The sequence below is a fragment of the Chlorocebus sabaeus genome, chromosome 8 (genome assembly GCF_047675955.1).
Source record: "Chlorocebus sabaeus isolate Y175 chromosome 8, mChlSab1.0.hap1, whole genome shotgun sequence".
Taxonomy (NCBI): domain Eukaryota; kingdom Metazoa; phylum Chordata; class Mammalia; order Primates; family Cercopithecidae; genus Chlorocebus; species Chlorocebus sabaeus.
The window spans coordinates 103,706,309-103,731,995 of NC_132911.1; the positions used below are offsets into that span (position 1 = coordinate 103,706,309).

A 25,687-nucleotide genomic window follows, 5' to 3' on the forward strand; every position below is an offset into this window, starting at 1 on the left:
TTTGTCCCCTAATCACCTGCTGAATACATCTGTTAACCAAATACAGTAAATGCTCAAGGAATATTTGTTGAAAGGTGACTTGAGGAACATAGCACTATACTTCCTTAATGACTGTGATAAGCAAAACATTTTGGTTCTTCAAACCTAGATAGTAGTTGTTTTATTCTAAATAAGTTAAACAATTCTTATAGTCTTGTATGTCACGTGTACAGAATAGCTATAATTTTAAAACTGCAAGAGTAAGACAAGCCAAATTTTCTTTATTTATCCATCTGGATAATTGAGAATCAAACTTTATTTAGATGTTAGGCTTGTTCTGATACAGACCTTCAAAAAACCAAATCACTGGAGCTTCTCATGTCAGCAAAATCTGGTTTAAAGAATTCCTGCAAAGTAAAAATAAATGGATGAAAATATAAACATCTATATAAAAAATATAAATGCAAATATAAATGCAAAACAACAAAAAACTTTCATAGAGTTTCTTGATATGCTTTGGCTGTGTCCCCATCCAAATCTCGTTTTGTAGTTCCCATAATTCCCACATGTCATGGGAGGGACCCAGTGGGAGGTAACTGAATCATGGGGGTGGTTACCCTCAGGCTGTTCTCATGATAGTGAGTGAGTTCTCATGAGATCTGATGGTTTTATAAGGGTCTTTCCCCACTTTTGCTTGGCACTTCTGTCTCCTGCTGCCTCTTGAAGAAGGACATGTTTGCTTCCCCTTCAGCCATGATTGTAAGTTTCCTGAGGTTTCCGCAGCCACATGGAACTGTGAGTCAATTAAACCTCTTTCCTTTATAAATTACCCAATCTCAGGTATTTCTTCACAGCAGCATGAGAACGGAATAATACAGCTGTCATAGGGATCAAAAAGTGAGCAGGAGTGTCAGCAAATGTTAGGGGGACTATGAGGCTGGCCTGAGGGGTGGAGAAATGGGCAAAAGAATGTAGAGGCTAGGGTAAGCTAGAAGAGAAAAACAATGAGTAGCCTAAGAACATTAAGGCCTACTCATCAAACCTCCCAAGAACCAGAACACTAAGGATGTTAAGAAACCAAAAAGCTAATCTACAAGGCAAAAGATAAAAGAAACAGGACATTTAACTCGGTTCTTCAAGTATTAGGTCAATGAATTACACGTTGTACTACACTACACTACTAGACTACTTTGTAAGGCTTTCTTAAACTCTAACACTAGTATCCAATCAAAACTGTATAATCACCTCAGAATCTGCATGGGAGAAGGGCCCTCAATTTTTAGTGTTTTTGTTGTTGTTGTTGTTTTTGGGTTTTTGTTGTTGTTTTGTTGTTGTTTTTTTTAATTTTAAGCTCCTTCTAATATTCCCAGCTTAGAAAATCTTGGGAAAACTGAACTACAGCCCATTCTTCCATATATGTTCTTTGCAGAAGAGAACAGACAAGGAGTAAATAAAAGCAATACATGATTACTCTCCAGAGGCCTTACTTCTTAGGAGACTGTGCCATTCAAAAGGGAGGCAAGGCTTTCCTCCCAATTGATTTATTAGTGGGACATGTTATATGTGTGGTACGCTGTGTGTATGTGCATGCGTGCATGTACATGAATGAGTGTATTAAGAGGACATGTGTGGGACCAACCAACATTCAGACTATGACATACCTTGAGCCTATCAGCAGCAGGATGGAAACACTCACATGAATGCTGTCACTCTGGAAAAGACATGAAGTTTTATGTATATATGTTAGTCTTTCCTCCGTAGCAGAGGAGAGGAATCGAGACAGAGAGAAACAGGATTCACACACATGGAGAAATTCTCCTGAGTTGGGGGGCAGAACAGGGTGGAGGGGTCGGTCCTCCCCGCTTCCTCCCTGTACATTCTGAATGGCCAGGTGAGAGGCAGAACTCCAACAAAAAGAAAGAAAGAACTGAAGATAGACTACACTGGGAACTCACTCTGGCTGCTGTGGGCAGACATATTCTTTTTCAAAGACATAGTTGAAGCACTAGCCTTAAAATTTGTGAGAGGTTGCAAGCCTGCATGAAAATAAGAGAGATAAGAAAAACAGTAAAGTAAATATTGGCAAAGTCTTCTAAAATTAATCTGTGATAAAAGACAAAAAAGTAACCTTGTAGGCAAAAAGCAAAAATTACCTGCAAACAACTTTTTTTCTAGTTCTTCTTGGATCTTAAGAAGAATTCTCTCCTGTTCTAAGGCTTCTATATACTTTGAGTAGCACCAGGTTGGCTAAAAAAACAATTTTCAAAGTTAATTCTGAAATGTTTGCCTTAGGAAATAAACTGAAGGTAAGATGTCTTCTATCAGCCTCTTCATTTAAATTTGTATTAAAGTATAACACATATAAAGAAAAGTGCACATCACAAGTTTATAATGATAATGAATTTTCACCAACTGAACGTGCCCAGGTCACCTTTTAACTGGGTACCACAAATTATTATCAACCTACCTTAGTCCATTTTCATACAAATATTTATGATAAAGTAAGTGTATTTTCTTCCATAGCCTTGACAAAATATTTAAATTCCCTGGTTCGAAGGGAGGAGATGGGGTGGGAACGTGAGGGTGGTGATATTCTATTTCTCAGTGAATCAATGTTAACAAAAACTTTACAGATATCTTGACAGCTATTCAGTCATCTTTATATATTCAATTTGATATTAAATTTAGTGCTTAGGAAAGATCTCTATATATTCCATTTGACGTAAATCAAGTTTTAGGGGGAGAGTAATTTTGCATTTGGATTCATTATAATTCTTCAATGTGCAAAATCTATTTAAAACAAATGCATATACAGTGAGCCCTTCACATCCACAGCTTCTGCATCTTCAGATTCAACCCAATTGCAGATCAAAAATATTTTTAAAAATCAACAAAACATAATACAAATAAAATATATAGTATAACTATGTACATAGCATTTACTTATGCTATAGTATAATACTTAGGTAATATGTGTAATCTAGAGGTGATTCAAAGTATATGGGAGGATGTGGATAGGTTATATGCAAATACCATGTTATTTTATATCAGGGACTTGAGCATCTTCAGATTTTGAAATCTGCAGATAGTCTTGGAACCACCCCACAGTGGATACTGAGGAACAACTCTATAGGGTATCTACATTTACAAAATGTCAGTGTATTATTACTTTACAAATTGCTAAAGTAATTCAACATGTATACTTTAAACAGAAGTCATAATAAGCTACATTTATATTTATAAAATATCCTTAGTTTCTAAAATTTTTTTAGTTTCTTACAAAAATCTTGAATATGACAAGATAGCATCATCATCACCATCATCATCATCATCATCATCATCATCCCTTACTCGCTCTCTCTTTTAACAGATAAGGTAAGTGGCTCAAAGGAAATTATGTGATTATATCCAGGTTTCGGGGTTAATACTGACTTGTGATAAAACAAAGATTAGAAGCCTGTTACCTCACAACTGTAATCCTAGCACTTTGGGAGGCTAAGGTGGGAGGATTGCACAAGTCCAGGCGTTTGAGACCAGCCTGGGAAATATGGCGAAACCTTATATCTACAAAAAATACAAAAAAATTAGCCAGGCATGGTGGTGTGCGCCTGTAGTCCCAGTTACTTGGGAGACTGAAGTAAGGATTCCTTGAGCCTAGGAAGTTGAGGTTGCAAAGAGCCCTTACACCCTTTAACCTGCAAAGAGTTACTGTACCACTGCACTCCAGCCTGGGTGACAGAGCAAGACCCTGCCTCAAAAAAAAAAAAAAAAAAAAAAAGACGAAACCTAGTATCTCTAACTGGACATTTCCCCCTTTCACACTGTGTTTCTAAAATTTGATGCTAGTCATTTGCTAATGAATGGTATTATTTACTAGGTATCATAGGCTTTTAGATATCTCTTTCAGTATACAGTTCCACAAAATTGGATATTTCTCTTCTCTCAATAATAGCTTCATAGTTGGCCAGTTATCTTAGCTGGGTAACTGAACTTACTTGATATTCCTAAATGCCAAAAAGATTGTTTCTTGAGTTAGTATTATCCCAAGATACAAATGCTTTCAATACAAGTCATCAAAAATAGACATAAGTTAAACATATGAAATTTCAGGGAAGTAACAGTAATGTCCTAGTTATAAATGTAAATGTGAACACAGACACCATAATGTATTGGTTGGTGGTCATGTATGGTTAATTTTATGACTACTTCAAAAAACTAAACATTTGAGACTAAGCATTTGACATTCTTCTGTCATTTTTTAACCCAAGAATACAACATCCTATATATATTCCATCTTGTTCTCTCTATTATACTGTATCTGTCTTATTTTCTTTTCCAACAAGGTGATCATTTCAACTTCTGCAATTTAAGTCTTCCTTATGTATCTCAAGAAGTTATTTTTCTTTATTAAACTATCTGGGATTGGCTGAAATTTTAACGCTCTCTGAAGGCTCAAAGAAACTCCCTTCAATCTCTCCTACTATTATAATTGTAGGCTTATTTTCAAACAAACACATTTCTAGTACTGTACAATGACTGAGTTACTGCATTCCACTATCCAGTGCTTTAGAGGGGAAATGAGGTCTGCATCATCTTGCATGCTTACCTGTCGGCCATATGGTTGGAGGCCTAGGAAGGAATCACTGAGTAGAGCAGTTTTGATAGCAGGCACTGAAGTATTTGCATATTGTTTGATTCCATCCTGTAATTATATTAAATTAAATTATTCCCCCAAAAAGATAATGCTATGTTAATATAAACTTATGGTTAAGGAGTTGTAACATCATACAACACAATATTTCATAGTGAGTGCTGCACTTGAGGTTTCATCAAGTCAATATTACTAATGTGACAGTCTCCTGCTTTGATCTTTAATTTTATTTCATACTAATATAAAAATGCTTTAAAATAAATGAGAGAAATGATTAAGTTGAATGTAAAAATCATTCCCAAATTCTGGAATCCAAGAAAAACCACTATAAACATTTTCATGAACATCTATCCATATTTCTCACTAGGGAAAATGTGTAGATTCACAATTTTAATCTTTATATTTTATTATATAAATTTTATACAAATAGAATCTAACTATATTTGCTCTTTTTAAATCTGCCTTTTCATGTAGAATATGTTGTGAAAATGTGAAAATATAGAACTGGAATGTACACTGGGCCTTTGTATTATTTACCATTGTTTATCTGCTGTAGAACAGTGTCTGCCACATAGTACGCACTCAAATAATTTGCTGAATGATGAAATTAATAAATTACATCACCATTTTCAGCGGATGAATGATCTTATGCACTAAAAGGTTTGCTGAATGATAAAATGAATAAATATTATAATCACTTTCAACAGATAATATTCTAGGAAAAGGGTGTTCCATAGATAATTTAATTAGCAACACTCATTAGAAATTTAGCTCGTGTTCTTACTCAGAAACAGAAAGTCAAAAACCACATGTTCTCACTTGTAAGTGGGAGCTAAATGATGGGTACACATAGACATACAGAGTAGAGTAACATACACTGGTGACTCCAAAAGTTGGGAGGGTGGGAGGCAAGTGAAGGATGAAATACAACCTGTTGGGTACAACATACACTATTTGGGTGATGAGTATACTTCAAAGCTTAGACTTTACCACACACAACATACCCATGTAACACAACTGCACTTGTACTCCTAAATCTATACAAATAAAAAATTAATTAAATTTCTTTAAAAAAAGAAAAAAATAACTTACCCAAATTTAAGAGAAAAACACATTTGAAGTAATTATAACAAAAAAGAACCATGTATAATTGCATTTCATTTAATACAAATCTTTAAGGAAAACAAATAAGCCAACAGATGAGTAAAGAAGAGATACCACAGAAACTTCCCCAAAGAGGAAATGCTACTGCTTAACAAAAATGGACAATTTTTTTAATATCTCTACTAATCAAAGCCATGAAAATAAGAACATTTCATGCCTTTCAAATTAGTCTTTAAAAATAATATGAGAGTTTCAACGTCTGAATTTTGAGGAACACAAATATGTAGTCCATACCAACTACTTTTCATTTCTAGAACTTCATTATCTGAAACAGAAGCTCTGTACCCATTAAATAATAATTCCTCATTGCCTTCTATCCCTAGACCCTGGCAACCTCTATTCTACTTTCTATTTCTATGAATTTGACTATTTTAGGTACCTCATCTGGCAAGATGGCTGAATAGGAACAGCTCAGGTCTGCAGTTCCCAGCGAGACCAACACAGAAGGAGGGTGATTTCTGCATTTCCTCCTGAGGTACCAGTTCATCTCATTGGGACTGGTTAGACAGTGGGTACAGCCCATGGAGTGTGAGCAGAAGCAGGGTGGGGTGTTGCCTCACCCGGGAAGTGCAAGGGGTTGGGGAACTCCCTCCCCTAGCCAAGGGAAGCCATGAGGGACTGTGCCTTAAGGAACGATGCACTCCAGCCCAGATACTATGCTTTTCCCACGGTCTTTGCAACCCGCAGGCCAGGAGATTCCCTTGGATGCCTATGCCACCAGAGCCCTGGGTTTCAAGCACGAAAGCAGGCAGCCATTTGGGCAGACACCGAGCTAGCTCCAGGTTTTTTTTTTTTTTTTTTTTGTATCCCAGTGGAGCCTGGAACCCTAGTGAGACAGAGCCATTCACTCCCCTGGAAAGGGGGCTGAAGCCAGGGAGCCAAGTGGTCTCACTCAGTGGGTCCCATCCCCAAGGACCCCAGCAAGTTAAGATCCTCTGGCTTGAAATTCTCGCTGCCAGCACAGCAGTGTGAAGTCAACCTGGGACCTAATGGAGCTGAAAAACACAGAGCAAGAACTTCATGAAGCATACACAAATATCAATAGCCAGACTGATCAAACAGAAGAATGGATTGAAGATCAACTTCATGAAAACTCGTGAAGACAAGATTAGAGAAAAAGAATTAAAAGGAACAAACAAAGCCTCCAAGAAATATGGAACTATGTGAAAAGACCAAATCTACATTTGATTGGTGTACCTGAAAGTGACAGGGAGAATGGAACCAAGTTGGAAAAAACACTTCAGGATATTATCCAGGAGAATTTCCCCAACCTAGCAAGACAGGCCAACATTCAAATTCAGGAAATACAGAGAATGCCACTAAGATACTCCTCGAGAAGAGCAACCCCAAGATACATAATCATCAGGTTCTCCAAGGTTGAAATGAAGGAAAAAATGTTAGGGGCAGCCAGAGACAAAGGTCAGGATACCTAAAAAGGGAAGCCCATCAGACTAACAGTGGATCTCTTGGCAGAAACCCTATAGGGTAAGCCAGGAGAGAGTGGGGGCCAATATTCAACATCCTTAAAGAAAAGAATTTTCAACTCAGAATTTCATATCCAGCCAAACTAAGCTTCATAAGTGAAGGCGAAATAATCCTTTACAGACAAACAAATGCTGAGGGATTGTGTGACCACCAGACTTGCCTTACAAGAGCTCCTGAAGGAAGCACTAAATATAGAAAGGAAAAACTGGTAACAGTCACTGCAAAAACATACCAAAATACAAAGACCAATGACACTATGAAGAAACTGCATCAAGTAATGTGAAAAATAATCAGCTAGCATCATGATGACAGGATCAAATTCACACATAACAATATTAACCTTATGTAAATAGGCTAAATGCCCCAATTAAAAGACACGAACTGGCAAATTGGATAAAGAGTCAAGACCCATCAGTGTGCTGTATCCAGGAGACCCATCTCATGTGCATAGGCTCAAAATAAAGGAATGGAGGTATATTTACCAAGAAAATGGAAAGCAAAAAAAGGCAGGGGTAGAAATCCTAGTCTCTGATAAAACAGACTTTAAACCAACAAAGATCAAAAAAGACAAAGAAGGGCATTACATAATGGTAAAGAGATCAATGCAACAAGAAGAGCTAACTATCCTAAATATCCTAAATATATGTGCACCCAATACAGGAGATTCATAAAGCAAGTTCTTAGAGACCTACAAAGAGACTTAGACTCCCACACAATAATAATGGGAGACTTTAATACTCACCTGTCAATATTAGACAGATCAATGAGACAGAAAATTAACAAGGATATTCAGGATTGAACTCAGCTCTGGACCAAGTGGACCTAATAGACATCTACAGAACTCTCCACCCCAAATCAACAGAATATACATTCTTCTCAGCATCACGTAACACTTATTCTAAAATCAACAACATAATTGGAAGTAAAATACTCCTCAGCGAATGCAAAATAACAGAAATCATAACAAACAGTCTCTCAGACCACAGTGCAATCAAACTAGAACTCAGGATTAAGAAACTCACTTAAAACTGCACAACTACATGGAAACTGAACAACCTGCTCCTGAATGACTATTGGGTAAATAACAAAATTAAGGCAGAAATAAATAAGTTCTTTGAAACCAATTAGAACAAAGACACAATGTACCAGAATCTCGGGGACACAGCTAAAACAGTGTTAAGAGGGAAATTTATAGCACTAAATTCCCACAACAGAAAATGGGAAAGATCTAAAATCGACACCCTAACATCACAATTAAAAGAACTAGAGAAGAAAGAACAAACAAATTCAAAAGCTAGCGGAAAACAAGAAATAACAAAGATCAGAGCAAAACTAAAGGAGATACAGAAACCAAAAACCCTTCAAAAAATCACTGAATCCAGGAGTTGGTTATTTGAAAAGATTAACAAAATAGACCACTACCCAGACTAATAAAGAAGAAAAGACAGAAGAATCAAATAGACACAATAAAAAAAATGATAAAGGGGATATCACCACAGATCCCACAGAAATACAAACTACCATCAGAGAATATTATAAATACCTCTATGCAAATAAACTAGAAAATCTAGAAGAAATGGATATATTCACAGACACATACACCCTCCCAAGACTAAACCAGGAAGAAGTTGAATCCCTGAATAGACCAATAACAAGTTCTGAAATTGAGGCGTAATTAGTCACCTACCAACTAAAAAAAACCTAGGACCAGATGAATTCACAGCCAAATTCTACCAGAGGTACAAAGAGGAGCTGGTACCATTCCTTCTGAAACTATTCCAAGCAATAGAAAAAGAGGGACCCTCCCTAACTCATTTTATGAGGCCAGCGTCATCCTGATACCAAAACCTGGCAGATACACAACAAAAAAGAAAATTTTAGGCCAATATCCCTGATGAACATCAATGCAAAAATCCTCAATAAAACATTTGCAAGCTGAATCCAGCAGTACATCAAAAAGCTTATCCACCACAATCAAGTTGGCTTCATCCCTGGGATGCAAGGCTGGTTCAACATATGCAAATCAATAAACGTAATCCATCACATAAACAGAACCAATGACAAAAACCACATGATTATCTCAATAGATGCAGAAAAGGCCTTTGATAAAATTCAACACCCCTTCATGCTAAAAACACTCAATAAACTAGGTATTGATGGAACATATCTCAAAATAATATGGTCAATTTATGAAAAACCCATAGCCAATATCATACTGAATGGGCAAAAGCTGAAAGGATTCCCTCTGAAAACCAGCACAAGACAAGGATGCCCTCTTTCACCATTCCTATTCAACATAGTACTGAAAGTTCTGGTCAGGGCAATCAGGTAAGAGAAAGAAATAAAGGGTATTCAAATGGGAAGAGAGGAAGTCAAATTGTCTCTGTTTGCAGATGACATGATTGTATATTTAGAAAACCCCATCGTCTCAGCCCAAAAATTCCTTAAGCTGATAAGCAACTTCAGCAAAGTCTCGGAATACAAAATCAATGTGCAAAAACTCACAAGCATTCCTCCACAACAATAATAGACAGAGAGCCAAATCATGAGTGAACTCCCATTCACAATTGCTACAAAGAAAATAAAATACCTAGAAATCCAACTTACAAAGGATCTGAAGAACCTCTTTAAGGAGAACTACAAACCAATGCTCAAGGAAATAAGAGAGGACACAAACGAATGGAAAGACATTTCAGGCTTATGAATAGGAAGAACCAATATCATGGGATGGGAAGAATCAATATCACGAAAATGGCCATACTGCCCAAAGTAATTTATAGATTCAACGCTATTCCCTTCTTCACAGAGCTAGAAAAAACTACTTTAAAGTTCATATGGAACCAAAAGAGAGCCCATAGAGCCAAGACAATCCTCAGCAAAAAGAACAAAGATGGAGGCATCACACTACCTGACTTCAAACTATACTACATGACTACAGTAACAAAAACAGCATGGTACTCATACAAAAACAGATATATAGACCAATGGAACAAAACAGAGGCCTCAGAAATAACACCACACATCTATAAACATCTGATCTTCGACAAATCTGACAAAAACAAGCAATAGGGAAAGGATTCCCTATTTAATAAATGGTGTTGGGAAAACTGACTAGCCATGTGCAGAAAACTGAAACTGGACCCCTTTCTTAAACCTTATACAAAAATTAACTCAAGATGTATTAAAGAGTTAAACATAAAACCAAAAACCATTAAAAACCCTAGAAGAAAACCTAGGCAATACCACTCAGGACATAGGCATGGGCAAAGACTTCATGACTAAAACACCAAAAGCAACTGCAACAAAAGCCAAAATAGACAAGTGGGATCTAATAAAACTAAAGAGCTTCTGCACAGCAAAAGAAACTATTATCAGAGGGAACAGGCAACCTACAGATTGGGAGAAAATGTATGCAATCTATCCATCTGACAGAGGTCTAATATCCAGAATCTACAAGGAACTCAAACAAATTTACAGGGAAAAAACAAACAATCCCATCAAAAAGTGGGCAAAGGATATGAACAGACACTTCTAAAAATAAGACATTTACGTGACCAACAAACATATGAAAAATAGTTAATCATTACTGGTCATTAGAGAAATAAAAATCAAAACCACAATGAGATATCATCTAACACCAGTTAGAATGGCGATCATTAAAAAGTCAGGAAATAGGCCAGGCATGGTGGCTCACACCTGTAATCCCAGCACTCTGGGAGGCCAAAGAGGGTGGATCACGAGGTCAGGAGATCGAGATCATCGTGGCTAACACGGTGAAACCCTGCCTCTACTAAAAATACAAAGAATTAGATGGGTGTGGTGGCAGGCGCCTGTAATCCCAGCTACTCAGGAGGCTGAGGCAGGAGAATGGTGTGAACTTGAGAGGTGGAGCTTGCAGTGAGCAGAGACTGTGCCATTGCACTCCAGCCTGGGTGACTAGCAAGACTCCATCTCAAAAAAAAAAAAAGTCAGGAAATAACAGATGCTAGAGAGGATGTGGAGAAACAGGAACACTTTTACACTGTTGGTGGAAGTGTAAATTAGTTCAACCATTGTGGAAGACAGTATGGCGATTCCTCAAGGATCTAGAACCAGAAATACCATTTGACCCAGCAATCCCATTACTGGGTATATACCCAAAGGATTATAAATCATTCTACTATAAGACACATGCACATGTATGTTTATTGCAGCACTATTCACAATAGCAAAGACTTGGAACCAACCCAAATGCCCATCAATGACAGACTGGATTAAGAAAATGTGGCACATATACACCATGGAATACTATGCAGCCATAAAAAAGGATGAGTTCTTGTCCTTTGTAGGGACATGGAAGAAGCTGGAAACCATCATTCTCAGCAAACTAACACAGGAACAGAAAACCAAACACCACATGTTCTCACTGATAAGTGGGAGTCGAACAATGAGAACACATGGACACAGGGAGGGGAACATCACACACCAGGGCCTGTCAAGGGTGGGGGCAAGAGGAGAGAGAGCATGAGGACAAATACCTAATGCATGTGGGGCTTAAAACCTAGATGACATGGCCAGGCACGGTGGCTCATGCCTTAATCCCAGCACTTTGGGAGACCAAGGCAGGTGAATCACTAGGTCAGGAGTTCGAGACCAGCCTGGCCAATATGGTGAAACCCCATTTCTACTAAAAATTGAAAAAATTAGCTGGGCATACTGGCGGGCGCCTGTAATCCCAGCTACTTGGGAGGCTGAGGCAGAAGAATAGCTTGAACCTGGGAGGCAGAGGTTGCAGTGAGCCGAGATCACACCACTGCACTCCAGCCCAGGCGACAGAATGAGACTCCATCTCAAAAATAAAACCAAAAAAACAAAAACACAAAAAACAAAAAAACCCAGATGATGGGTTGATGGGTGCAGCAAACTACCATGGCACATATATACCTATGTAACAAACCCGCACATTATGTACATGTATCCCAGAAATTAAAGTATAATAAAAAATGCATATTAACAAAAGTGTAGCAAAATCGGTATTTTCTGCCAATTTAGATTGCAGATCACATACCTTTTAAAAGTCTGATAAAACCCAAAATGAGTCTTGTCTCACCTTTCCAGATTTTTTGTCTTCTAGGACTGCCAATTTTTTTTTCTGCTTATTATATTCTTGTCTTCTTTCTAAAACACTCATAATATTTTCATCTGTTAAATTCTTCCTAAACTCACAGAACTGAGGCCAGAATTTAAACAGAACCCCAAAAATTGTCATCTGTATAAAAAAAGTCTCAGATTACAATTTTATACAAATGTATCAATTTAAACTCTATTCACCATAATAACAGATTAACTATTCTATCTTTAATATATACCATGTTTGCTCCAACTTATTGTCTCCAGACATCTTGGTATAGTTTTGCTCAGCACATGCTTATTATCAATGGTTTTTATTACCAATGAGAAGTCTTTCTTTTTAAAAAAAAACATACACTAAATACACTTAAAAGTCACTTTATTCTTTATGTTTCCCTAACCAATTGATTGTATTAATAAAGAATCCATTAGATCTTTTAAAATAAGAAATTTATGTTTTCTTTTAAAACATATACTAGTTGATCTGCCATACACTCTGCTGCTTTATGCAAGTATTCCAAATATCCAGTTCATCAAGGGAACTCCCCCCTCCCTTTTTCTTTCTTTTAGAGAAAGGAAATACCATTTTGCCTCTGGAAAAGCTCTTAAACAAAGCTGCAGATCTAAGGATAAATCTTGAGTAACTTTTACATGATATAATCTCTTACTTTTATGTGAGAGCAAGAAAAGTAACATTTAAAAAGCAGAACGGTATCCTGGACAAATGCTTTCTATAAGGACACTTTAAGTGATTAATTGTGATATTTATAGAGATAAGAATAGTTGCTCTAATTCTCATGCCAAGTTTTTCCATTAGTTCCAGAGGTATACATTACTTCAAGAAGGTAGGACTTGCCACATAAGATCAAGTTCAACATCTTATTGCTAGGAATGGCCTTTACCTAATGCCCTGGAAAAAAATGAACCATCCCATTAGGCTCCAAGCCAACTCATAGGGGAAAAGAGGAATCTTTAAAAAGTAAATGCTGCAGTGATCAAGAGACCTGAAATGGCATATTTCATTACTACTCTTTTCCATACATGAATGTTATTAGTAACACTAAAATTATTCGCTCCTTTTAAAATACAATTTTGTTATTGAATTCTGTAGCCTCTTGGGAGTGTAAATGTAAAATCTAGAGATACTTTATTTGATGAAACGCAGGCTTTTAAGACACTTTCATTTACATTTACCTGCCATACACTTAATTAAGTAATCCCCTGTTCCAATGTTAAGGGATCATGGCAGTTTTTATTATGAACTGAAGCTTAAATACTCCTCCTCCTCTATTAATCATACTTCTCAGTTATCTTTCCAAAACCTGAGTCACTCCCAGTTCTTGAATATATATATTTCCATTTTGAAGGCTTTCTAGTAAAAGTCACCCAATTAGGACATAAAACCACTCTATTGTTAAAAGTTGCAATTGAGATTTTAGGTTAATATATATTGTTAATTAAAATTACCCTTACCTTTGTAATCTTAAAAGATAACCAAATTGTGGATAAGCAAATAATTTAATAAACATAGAGCTACTTTACTCACTGCCAGTAAATAAATAATGGCTTTAGTATGAGCAAAAGGGGCCAGCGAAAATTTGACTGGGTGATGCAAACTTTCAGGTTATTGATAGTGGGAGTGAGGGATAGACAGAGGCTGCACTGATACCAATGCTAAAACTGTCAGCAGTTTTAAATTTACTATTCAGCCCTTCTGCTCAACTTTGCTCTCATTTCCAATTTGATCTTACTCCTTTCTGTCATGATATATTTCTTCTCACATCATTCATTTATGTATCCTAAAAATGTCTCCTCTATGCCTGGCATTTGAAGTGCAAAGATAAATAAGAACCATTCCCTGCCCTCAAAGAGGTTACAATCTAATGGGAAAGTCAACATGGGAATAATCACTTTCAATTTAGTGTGATAAGTGCTGCGACAGGGGCAAAAACAAGGGAGAGAAGATGATACTGCAAAAAACTCAGAAGAGAAAGCAGTAAGGGCCACTTATGAAACTATAATTATTTCAATTAGACTAGGGCAGAGACGGCAGGGAGTGGTAAAAGATGTAGCTACAGAGATATCTAGGAGTATGGACTTCATTCTGAGGGCAGTGGGAAGTATCTGAAATATTTTTTAAATTATTATTTGTAGAGATAGGATCTCACTATATTGCCCAGGCTGGTCTTGAACTCCGGGGCCTCAAGCAATCCTCCTGCCTTGGCCTCCCAAAGTGCTGGGATTACTTACAGGTGTGAGCCAGTGTGCTTGGCCGGAATTGAAATATTTTAAGCAGAGAAGTGACATGATCAGATATACATTAAAAAAGGATTGCTCTGTCTACCCTTAGTTGGATGGTTTGGTGAGAACCCAGAGGCAGGGAGTTTCTGTAATACATTATGAGTCATGTTGCAGATCTAAAATGAGGTAGGTGAGTGGAGGTGTGGATAGAATGACAGATAACGAGGAGACAACTAGGAAAGTTTTAGGAATGGATTAGATATGGAGGTAAGGAAATGAAGGAGAGGGAAGACATGGAGATGGCCAACCAGATCTGTGGCTTGTATCCTGGGGTAGACGGCAATGCCATTCTCTAAACTTCCTTGGGAAAAGAGGAATAACAACAGATTCAGTGGGATGAGGCCCCTAAATAAAGATTATTTATTTTCAGATGCTCTAACGTCCATATTTAAGATATATCTAGTAGGACTCCCTTTTAGAAAATCAGGTAGAAGTCATAGGCTAGAGGACTCCAATAAAATTCTTTGGTTACAATCCTTGAAGAGTATACCAGAACTGACTGGTATTGGCAGCTCCAGACATTTACCATCAGACTCAAGGCCTTTGACATCAATGGATAAGTCCTGGCCTGGTTACTAGGAAACCCAGGCGAGGCTAAGCTATCTCTAAGATCTTTTCATTAACAGATGTTACCATTCTGATACCATGTTTTCACCATTTCTCTATAGCACGTCCTCAATCATTCCTCTATATTTCTGCCTATTTTAATGCGTAATTTGGATTGTGAGTTCACTTTTGGTTCCTTAGAGGACTTAGAACACAGCTGGCTCACAAATGAATGTAAGAATAATCGCCTTTTACCATGCTCAAGGGCAATAATACCCTAAATCTCTGTTTCATATCACTTCATTCATGACATGGCCTTCCCTATTACCCCTATTATAATTTATTTTTCTTAATCATTTTTTAGGAACAACATCACTAAAAGGCTTTTTAAAATGCAAATAAATTATGTTCACCAAGTCACTGTTTTCTATTATTTATCTTAAAAAGAAGTAACTTGAGCAGGTTAACAGGCACAATTTTCCTTTCATGAGTTTGTATACTTTATGTTGGTAGAGTACTTAAATCTCCTCTCACTTATTTTATGAGCTATGTGAATATTCTAATCTTTAAAAATACACAAATCTTGGGACACACCTATTTTACACATTTTTGTGGTAGCAGATATTTTAAAAGGAAATATGTTGAAAAAGAAATGAGGAATTAGCTGGAGTTTAACAAGTTAAAAACAAAAATGGTAACTGTGGAAAGCCAAAAGGTAATATTTAATTTTATTTACTGTATATGATCATGAAAAAAATTGCATTTAAGTTACTAGCTTTTTATATTTCAGTCACATATGCAAAGATTATTTAAATTAAATAGAATAAGTCCCAGTATTGGGAGGACTGGAACCTTGTCAAATATGAATAATGTACAAGCTTTAAAAGGATATCTATCTTTTCAGTTTTTATTTACTTTTTTTTTTTTTTTAAAGAGAAGGGGTTTTGCTATGTTGCCTAGGCTGGCAACTCCTGAGCTCAAACAATCTGCCTGCCTCAGCCTCCCAAAGTGCTGGTATTACAGCCATGAGCCACCATGCCTGGCCCAAAAGGATATCTATCTTTAAAAGGATTGTCAATCTATTTTAAAATATGCTTAGCCACATGCCCTGATCTCTTACCTGTGCCTCTCTAAATACATATGGTCCTAACTCCTTCCGGTGTTCAATAATCTTTTGGGCTTGCTCTACTGGAATGTCAATTTGTAAAGCTGGTGGAATACTGGAATTAATAAAGCAGTTGATAATAGTCGTAATCTTCTTCTGGATGACAGACTCATCACAATGAGAATGGCATAAGTCCTGAACAGAAGAAGGAAAGATAGAATGGTATATAATTAATGAACCAGAACACTTAATAGAACTGTATCAATATGTGTTTCAATTAATATATACATTTCAACTTTAGGTCAACAAGGCAGTGATATATTTCAAGGCTGTCTTTAAAAAATTATAGATTTTCTTTCTCTTGGATTTGAGGAACCTAAGACTTTGATACATGTACATGACATAAATACAGATTTCATATAATCTTGATCACTTGTTCCTCTAGGCAAAGGAATGACATTAGTATCTACTTTGACTCATTTAACCACCATATAATGAGGGCCTGTTATACACCAGACACTGAGCTGAGCCCCTACCCTTTTAAGGTTCAGTCTCCACTGGAGAAGTGTGAAAACACGTTACTCCAATTCTGGATAGTTAATACATTTTATGATAGAGGTATACATAGTATCCTAGGAGAACATTGAGAATAGGCACCTAACTCCACCTACAGGTAGATATAAAAGCTTTCCTGTCCAGTCCTGCTTCTACACCAAGGTGATTTAGGCTCAAAAAGGGTAGTGGGCATGCTGGTTGTCAACAGGTGTGCCATTCTATGTCTTTTATTATCCATGCTGTGTAGTTACCCTATCGTATTATTCTCTTTATAGATAACCTAAAATTAATGATCATACATTAAAACGTGCCATTTAAAAAATTGTCAATATTTATTTTAGATACGGGGGTACATGTGCAAGTTAATTACATGGGAATATTGCATGATGCTGAGGTTTGGGGTACAGATCCTGTCACTTAGGTAGTGAACGTAGTACCCAACAGGTAGGTTTTCAACCCACCCTCCCCTCACTACCCCTTCTAGTAGTCAGCAGTGTCTATTATTCCCATATTTATGTCCATGTGTGCCCAATGTTTAGCTCACACTTATAAGTGAGAACATGTGGTTTTTGGTTTTCTTTTCCTGCATTAATTCTCTTAGGATAATGGCCTCCAGCTCCACCCACACTGCTGCAAAGGATATGATTTCATTTTTTCATGGCTATGTAGTATTCCATGGTGTATATGTACCACATGTTCTTTATCCAGTCTACTACTGATGGGCACCTGGGTTGATTGCATGTCTTTGCTACTATGAATAGTGCAGTGATGAACATATGTGTACATTTATCTTTTTGGCAGAATTATTTATTCTTCTTGGGGTATGCATACAGTAACGGGATGGCTGGGTCAAATGGTAGCTGTGTTTCAATTTCTTTGAGAAATCTCCAGACTGCTTTTCACATGGCTGGACTAATTTACATTCCCACCAATAGTGTGTAAGTGCCCCCTTTTCTCTGCAGCCTCACCAAGCAGCTGTTGTTAGTCTGACTGTTTAACAACAGCCATTCTGATTGGTGTGAGATGGTATCTCTCTGTGGTTTTGATTTGCATTTCTCTGATGATTAGTGATGCTGAGCATTTCTTCATATGTATCTTGATTGGTCATTTATACACCTTTTGAGAAGTATCTGTTCATGTCCTTTGCCCAAAATGAGCTAGTTTTAAAGTCACAGGCATAGGACTATCATTTTTTTTTTAAATAAAGAGGTAATTTCGCTTGAATTATGGCATTTCTCTGTCAAAGACATTGTTTTCCAAATCATCAGAAAGCAAACAAATTGGAAACTTCTCACTTTAGGCCCAGAAATGAACCAACATTTATTAAGTACCCAGTATATGTTGGGCATTGTAATAGCTCTCCTATGGATATTATGAAAGAAATAAAAATTCTGATGTCTTTCATGTAAAACTTTATATATAATTTGGTGTAAGTGTGAAAAAAACTTAATATAATGTTACATTGTGACAATTAGCACTTCATACTCAATTTAGCATCACCTTAGAATAAAGCCTATTTAGGTTAGGTGTGGTAGCTAATGCCTGTAATCCCAACAATTTGGGAGGCCGAGGCGAGCAGATGGCTTGAGCCCAGGAGTTCCAGACCATCCTGGGCAACATGGTGAAACTCTATCTCTACAAAAATATACAAAATATTAGCTGGGTGTGGTGGTGCATGCCTGTAGTCCCAGCTACCGGGGAGGCTGAGGTGGGAGGATTACCTGAGCCCAGGGAGGTCGACACTGCAGTGGGCCATGATCACACCACTGCACTCCAGCCTGGGCAACAGAGTAAGATGGTGTCTCAAAAAAAAGAAAAAGCCTATTTTATATTATTCAATTAGCCTCCTAACTATGGAATATAAGGCTCATGAAATAAAACAAATTTGTGAAGCTATACAATTATAATTTTGAGCAAAAAGACAGCATTTGGACATAATTATAACTGATTTTTTTTTCTAATTGTTCTGCCCTGTTGTGCCATTAGCTTAGTTAACACTCGCCTATTATTAAGGTCTCAGTTTAAGCATACTTTCCTCTAGTAAGCTTTCTGTGACTTTCAGTCCAGGAGAGATGTCCATCTCAGGTACTCCCATAGCATACTGTGTTTCTTCCCTTGTTGCACTAATCACACTCTTATAATTGTCTTGTCTACCACTCATTTGTCCTTCCTCTGACACTGTAAGCTCTAACAGGGTAGACTATTTTGATCACAGTTGTATCCTCAGGATTTGGCCTGGCCCTTGGTAGGTGCTTAATAAATATTTGTTGGATAAATAAATCCTTCCAGTCTTTTCTTTATAGATACAAACACACACATACGAACACACTTTAGATGAAACCATACTGATTTTTATAGTAGCTAGTTTTTAAAAAAGATCAACGAGCAGAACATCTTTTCCCATCATTGATTATTCTCCTAGAACATTTTTAATGGCTAGAGAATGTTCTACTATATAGATATATCATAATTTAGTAACCAATGTCCTTGTTGTACAACTGGTTCTTTCCAACTTTTCACAATCCAGAGCAATGTTTGACTAAGATTGCTCCAGCCATCTCTTTGTATATTACCACAATCAATACTGAGAAGCTGCACAGCTTAGTGGTTAAGGGCATGGGCTTTAGCAATAGAATGACCTGATTCAAAGTCTAGCTCTACCAGTTAATTAGCTGTGTGATGTTGGGAATTTCTTAGCCTTTCTGTGCATTAGTTTCATCTGTGAAGTGATGAGAATGACATCCTTGACCTCATGGGATTCTTGTGAAGAATAAATTCATTATCACATGGAAAGCATTAAGACAATATCTGGCACATAGTAAACACTTAATAAGAGTAAGCCTTATAAGAATTAGCTCGGTTAGACTTGATCAAGTGGAATAAATGCCTTCCAGCTGGCAAACTCCCTCACGGCCCAATACAAGTATCATCACTCTTGCTGAGACTTCACTGTCCTATTGTCCCCCCACCCCATCATTCTCTCCTCTGTGCTAAAACTATACCTAGTCAGAACATGGATAAGAGTCAACATTATTTCCTAATATTTGTTCTCACAGATGTTTTCCTGCCTGAAAGAGGGCAGTGTGTTGTATTCACCTTTTTATGCCTACAATCTAGCATAATGCCGGGCACATTCGATACTTAGTAAATGTTTGTTATATAAACAACTTTACTCCTATAGCTTGCTTTTTAATAGCTACCTAGTATTGTAAGTCTCTCATGCTATATTGTAGAAAAGACATTAAAATGGAGACCAAAATTTAAATGGAGGCCTTAAAGGAGAAAGTCATAAAACTAAGGGTTCACTGTGTATAAGTCTATAGTTGGTTTTTTAAAATACCTATTTTACAAAGTTTATCTCATTACCTCTTGTCCTAGCAGGGTTAGGCTTGTTAATATTTATATTAGGTTAAAGATAGTTCTGCCCACCCATAAGAAAAAATTACCTATTGAGGAAAACACACTCTACCTCCTTTCTAATTCCCAAAAAAGTTATTTTAATATTGCTCATGTGAAAGGCTGTGAAAAAGCTTCTCTCAAAAAAAATTTTTTTACCAGCCTGGGCAACACAGGCAGACCCCATCTCTACAAAAAAATTAAAAATTAGCCAGGCATGGTGGTGCATGCCTGTACTCCCAACTACTTGGGGGGCTGAGGTGGGAAGATCACTTGAGCCCAAGAGGTCAAGGCTGCAGTGAGCTGTCATTGTGCTACTGTACTCCAGTCTGGGCAATAAAGTGAGACCCTGTCTCAAAAATTTTGTTTTTTAATGTTACAGTCTCAGCTGAGAATAGTACAAAAACTGTTGATAACAGAAAAGGGTAGAAAACAGTTTTACTGTATGTTGGAAAAACTTAGAAATAAATTTTATTGAGCAACTACTAACTATATGTTAAGCAACTGTATTAGTGTCACATAGTACATAGTCATAGGCCATTTGGAAGCATTATACTCCTAAATTGTTAATTTTTATTCCCCACGTTTACAATGGGATAGAATAGACTTCTTGCAAGGAAATGAGCCTGCTACCTCTGAGAGCATTTAAGCAAAGACTAAAATACCGTTCAGTATTTCTAGACATTTTTTTATTCAAGTCTAGACAACATAACAGGGAAAGTTCCTCCTCTTCAGTGTGAAGATTCTGTATGATTACACTCAACACTTAACCCTGAAAATAAACTGCCTTTGTACCTAACCATTTCTCTTTTACTTATTTTGTTAAGAATTTGGCTGTTCTTTTTCATCTCTAATTCTTTCTAATTCCTTTCTCTTCTCTATTGGTTTATTTATCCATAATCCAGTATCTTTGATTACTATTACTGTAAATATGGCTGGGAGGGATTCTTACAAAGAGATCTTAGTTGTATGGATACACCAAATATAGATACAGTTAGGAAAAAATATGTACAGTACATTTAGAGATGATTGATGTGTAGAAATATAGTTAAAACTCTCTTCAGGAAGGTTCTCATTAAATCATATGTACGTTAATATCTGAAAAAAACCTAATACAGGTTGAGCATCCCTTACTTAAAATGCTTGGGACCAGAAGTGTTTTAGATTTTGGATTCATTTTTGGTTTTGGAATATTTGTATTATACCTACTGGTTGAGCATTCCAAATCTAAAAATTAAAAAATCCGAAATACTCCAAGGAGCATGTACTTTAAGTATCATGTTGGCACTCAAAAAGTTTCAGATTTTGGAGCATTTCAGGTTTCAGATTTTCAGACTTGGAATGCCCAACCTCTGTTATCATTCCAGGGCTCACTCTTATTCTTCACTGTATAATAATAAATGTATCTAGAGATTGGACAATAAACATCTCACTATTTATATACTGGTAGGAAGAAGATGGCAAAATTGGGATATCTTATGCAAATCTTGTGCATAAAGTTAATTGAAAATCTGACATTTTAATGCAATTCCTCCTCAAAACAGGTGGTTTTCTCCAGCTCCCAATACAATACCTTATATTTTTGTACTTCTTGCCAAAAGAGTAAACCATTTTCCAATAAATCTCCTTTTAGAGCCACAAAACGTTGAAATTGTCTTGAAGTAACTGGATTCAATAATGCTTTGCGAAAAGCAATGATTTCACAAGATGAAGAGATCCACTTACTCTCCACAGGCTGTCCAAAACAGAGAATATAGGAAATTGGCTCATTAATTAGGCTAACAATTACCAACTTCTATCTCCTGTAATTTTGCCTGTCGAAATGCGTAGCATGGCTACAATAGAATTTCACAACATTTTCCCCTGTTCCTTTCTCTTTTGTCTCCTTTATATTTTTATGGCTTCATTTTTAGGAGGTGGAGTGAAAAAGAAATGACTAGATGATTTAGACCATATGACTACATTGTTTAAAAATGTTAACAGTTATTACAGCTTGAGATTATGGTGAAAAACTACTTTTTAGTACATTGTATGAGTTCTGTGCTTAAACAGAACAAAGTAATCTTAATGTTATTATATGTTATTACATTATTTATTTATTACATGTTATATATTAATATGTAATTCTCTTGCTTTTTAAAAAGTAAAAGTAGTTAACATTTAATATATTTTTCATTTTTTAAGAAAAAATTATCAATTGATTCTATAAGTTAAATAATTTACTATAGCGCTTCACTATAATTTTATCCTGAAAATATTATATTTTTAGATGAGACATCTTTTTATGTTAATAATGATTAAAAATAATAACAAATAATGATTATTAATAAATTATTTTATTAAAATTCCTTTGACTGACTGTTTACATAACATAAAAGCCAGAAGCACCCATGGCATTTTAGTAACACCTAAAGGTATTTTATCAACATTTATTATACATCTTTACAATTTGGAAATATAAAATATCTACTTTTTTTATTTTGCCCATTTAAAATCACATATTCAACCCCATTTAGCCTTTCAGATTGAAAACATAAGAAATCGATTTTATCAAATTCACTAAATAGATTTTAATATTTAAGTTCCCCAAAGCTGATTTTTAGCTTACAACCATGCAAGGAAGTATCATTCCAAAGAACAGTTCAGATGGATTTAGCAACACATAAAATAAATTCCTTGAAACAAATAATATGTGACTATCAATTTAAGTGTTTAGAGAGTTACATTTTTTAAAAGTGCCATGGTAACACAAAGGAAGGAGTAACTAATTCTGCCTGGAGGAGTAAAACCTTTACAGAGAAGGGCCTTGAGGATGACATCTGAGTTGAAAACTGAAAAGTGAAGCAACTCCAGGCAGTCTAGATGAATGGTGGTGCCATTAACCCAGATAAAGTGAATAGAAGTGAATAGATGTCACTATTTTAGTGAGACACATGTCATGTTCTCTGGACAAAAAGTTAAGACCCCCACCATATGGCCCATATTAAAATTATAGCCCTACAAATAGGAACAGCTATGTATTAGACTGGGATGTTTATTTAAAATCCACTCAGCAAATAATATTTTAAGATCTGCTTAAGACAGTAAAACTTAGAAATTTAACTAAAACCTGTAATTTAAACAAAATAATAAAATACATGTAATAAACAATTATATAAAAATAATTCCATTCCATGTAATATTTCAATCAAAATTATAGCAAAAAACAAACATTAAAAAAGTTTATTTCTTTTCAAGAGGAAAATACACAAAAGAGCATACTAGCAGATACATACATTCCTCTAATAGTCAAATAAACATCTATTTTTGTTAGTTAGCAGAGGGTCACCTAGGTCTAGTTGGACATTTTATTAGGACCTGCAGAAGGATAAGTACACATAAACTTGCAAGTTCAAAAGGAAGACTATGTTTACCATGCATGTTACAAAGCAAAATAGGCCATTTCTAGCCAGGTATTATATTGTAGTGGTTTTAAGTCATCAAAATGATAGTTATCTTAATTCTTTTAAAGCTAAAATTCTATCTTTTTGCTTTTAATATTTTTATTTCTATTTCAATTTGACTTGATTTTTTTATGTGTGCTCCTGCTCGGCAAAGTGCCCTTGTGAGGATGCCTGAGAGCAGTGTACAGTTATGATTAAAATGCAGCTCTAAATAGAAGGGATAATGTACCTGGCGTGATGGCTCATGCCTGTAATCCTAGCAGTTTGGGAGGCCAAGACGGGCAGATTGCCTGAGCTCAGGAGTTCAAAATCAGCCTGGGCAACATGATAAAAGCCCGTCTACATTACAAATGCAAAAAATAAGCTGGGTGTAGTGGTGCATGCCTGTAATCCCAACTACTAGGGAGGCTGAGGCATGAAACTTGCTTGAACGTGGGAGGCAGAGGTTGCAGTGAGCTGAGATTGTGCCACTTCATTCCAACCTGGGCGACAGAGCAAGACTCTGTCGATCAACAGATAGATAGATAGATAGATAGATAGATAGATAGATAGATAGATAGACAGGCAGATAAATTAAAGTCATAATGTAAGACAATTTAACCTGCTGATTCTGCTGCATGCTGCTCATATTTTGTGTAATTCACTCTCAATAATAAACTATCATATGTTGGAATGCACAGCTTGTCTCAGTAAATCCATGACACACAGAATAAAGAAAAATACATATTTAAGGCAATCACACACTTCTAAGGTTGAGCAGGTCAAGGATCTCTTTAAGAATAGAGCTCCTTATTCAGGAGGTGAACACAGGAGGATCACTTGAGCCCAGGAGTTAGATGTGATAATGAGCTATGATCATACTATTGCACTCTGGCCTGGGCAACACAGCAAGACTCGAATAATAATAATAATAAGTTTTTTACAAAGAACAGAGTTCTGAATTCCAAGGGCCGATGGGAAGCCTCTAGCAGGGGACTCTGGCCTTGTGGAGGAACCCTGTTTCCCTTTAATCCCCCCACCTTTTCACCCAATAAAACCCAGCTTTATTCACCCTTTAAACTGTCTCCCAGCCTATTTTCCTGGCCGAGGGACAGACAAGAACCCAGTCTTTAGCTGAATGGAGGAAAAGTCCTGCAACATTCTTGGCATACAAACTGGGGGCTCTTAAAGAGATGTATCAGAATTCCACAATGCATCTGGTTCTTGGGCAAGTCACTGAAACGTGGGTCAGATGTTGAAAGCTGCTGTACTACAATGTGAAAATTAAGCCCACCACAGCTCAACAAGGCCTACTGCCTCTAGACTCCACCTCTGTGGGCAGGGCATAACTGAACAAAAGGCAGAAGACAACTTCTGCAGACCTAAACGTTTGAAGAGAGCAGTGGTTCTCCCAGCACAGCATTTGAGCTCTGAGGGTGGACAGATTGTCTCCTCAAGTGGGTCCCTGACCCCCATGTAGCCTAACTGGGAGGTGTCTACATGGTAGGGGCCGACAAACACCTCATATAGGCGGCTGCCCCTCTGGGACGAAGCTTCCAGAGGAAGGATCAGGCAGCAATATTTGCTGTTCTGCAATATTTGCTCTTCTGCAGCCTCTGCTGGTGATACCCAGGCAAACAGGGTCTGGAGTGGAACTCCAACAAACTACAACAGACCTGCAGCTGAGGGACCTGACTGTTACAAGGAAAACTAACAAGCAGAAAGGAACAGCATTAACATCAACAAAAAGGACATCCACACCAAAACCCCATCTGTAGGTCACCATCATCAAAGACCAAAAGTAGATAAAACCACAAAGATAGGGAGAAACCAGAGCGGAAAAGCTGAAAATTCTAAAAATCAGAGCATCTCTTCTCCTCCAAAGGATTACAGCTCCTCACCAGCAACAGAACAAACCAGGATGGAGAATGACTTCGACAAGCTGACAGAAGCAGGCTTCAGAAGGTCAGTAAT

At 36.8% G+C, this 25,687-nt stretch overlaps 1 protein-coding gene across 6 annotated transcripts in view; it reads right to left on the bottom strand.

Annotated features, from left to right (window-relative positions):
- Positions 1-243: 243 nt before the first annotated feature.
- The window catches only part of RGS22 (regulator of G protein signaling 22), a 151,877-nt gene continuing 126,433 nt past the window's right edge, over positions 244-25,687 (bottom strand). For 5 of the 6 annotated variants that reach the window (XM_008001210.3, XM_008001209.3, XM_073018248.1 and 2 more), the window contains 8 exons: positions 21,865-22,026; positions 16,356-16,535; positions 12,369-12,527; positions 4,586-4,681; positions 2,133-2,226; positions 1,935-2,015; positions 1,641-1,690; positions 244-386 (listed from right to left, as the gene is read on the bottom strand). In XM_008001210.3, coding sequence (XP_007999401.2) covers positions 1,686-1,690; positions 1,935-2,015; positions 2,133-2,226; positions 4,586-4,681; positions 12,369-12,527; positions 16,356-16,535; positions 21,865-22,026 — 777 coding nt within the window. In that variant the 3' untranslated portion in view covers positions 244-386; positions 1,641-1,685. The remainder of the gene's footprint in view (positions 387-1,640; positions 1,691-1,934; positions 2,016-2,132; positions 2,227-4,585; positions 4,682-12,368; positions 12,528-16,355; positions 16,536-21,864; positions 22,027-25,687) is intronic. The other variant, XM_073018250.1, reaches the window with a different exon arrangement.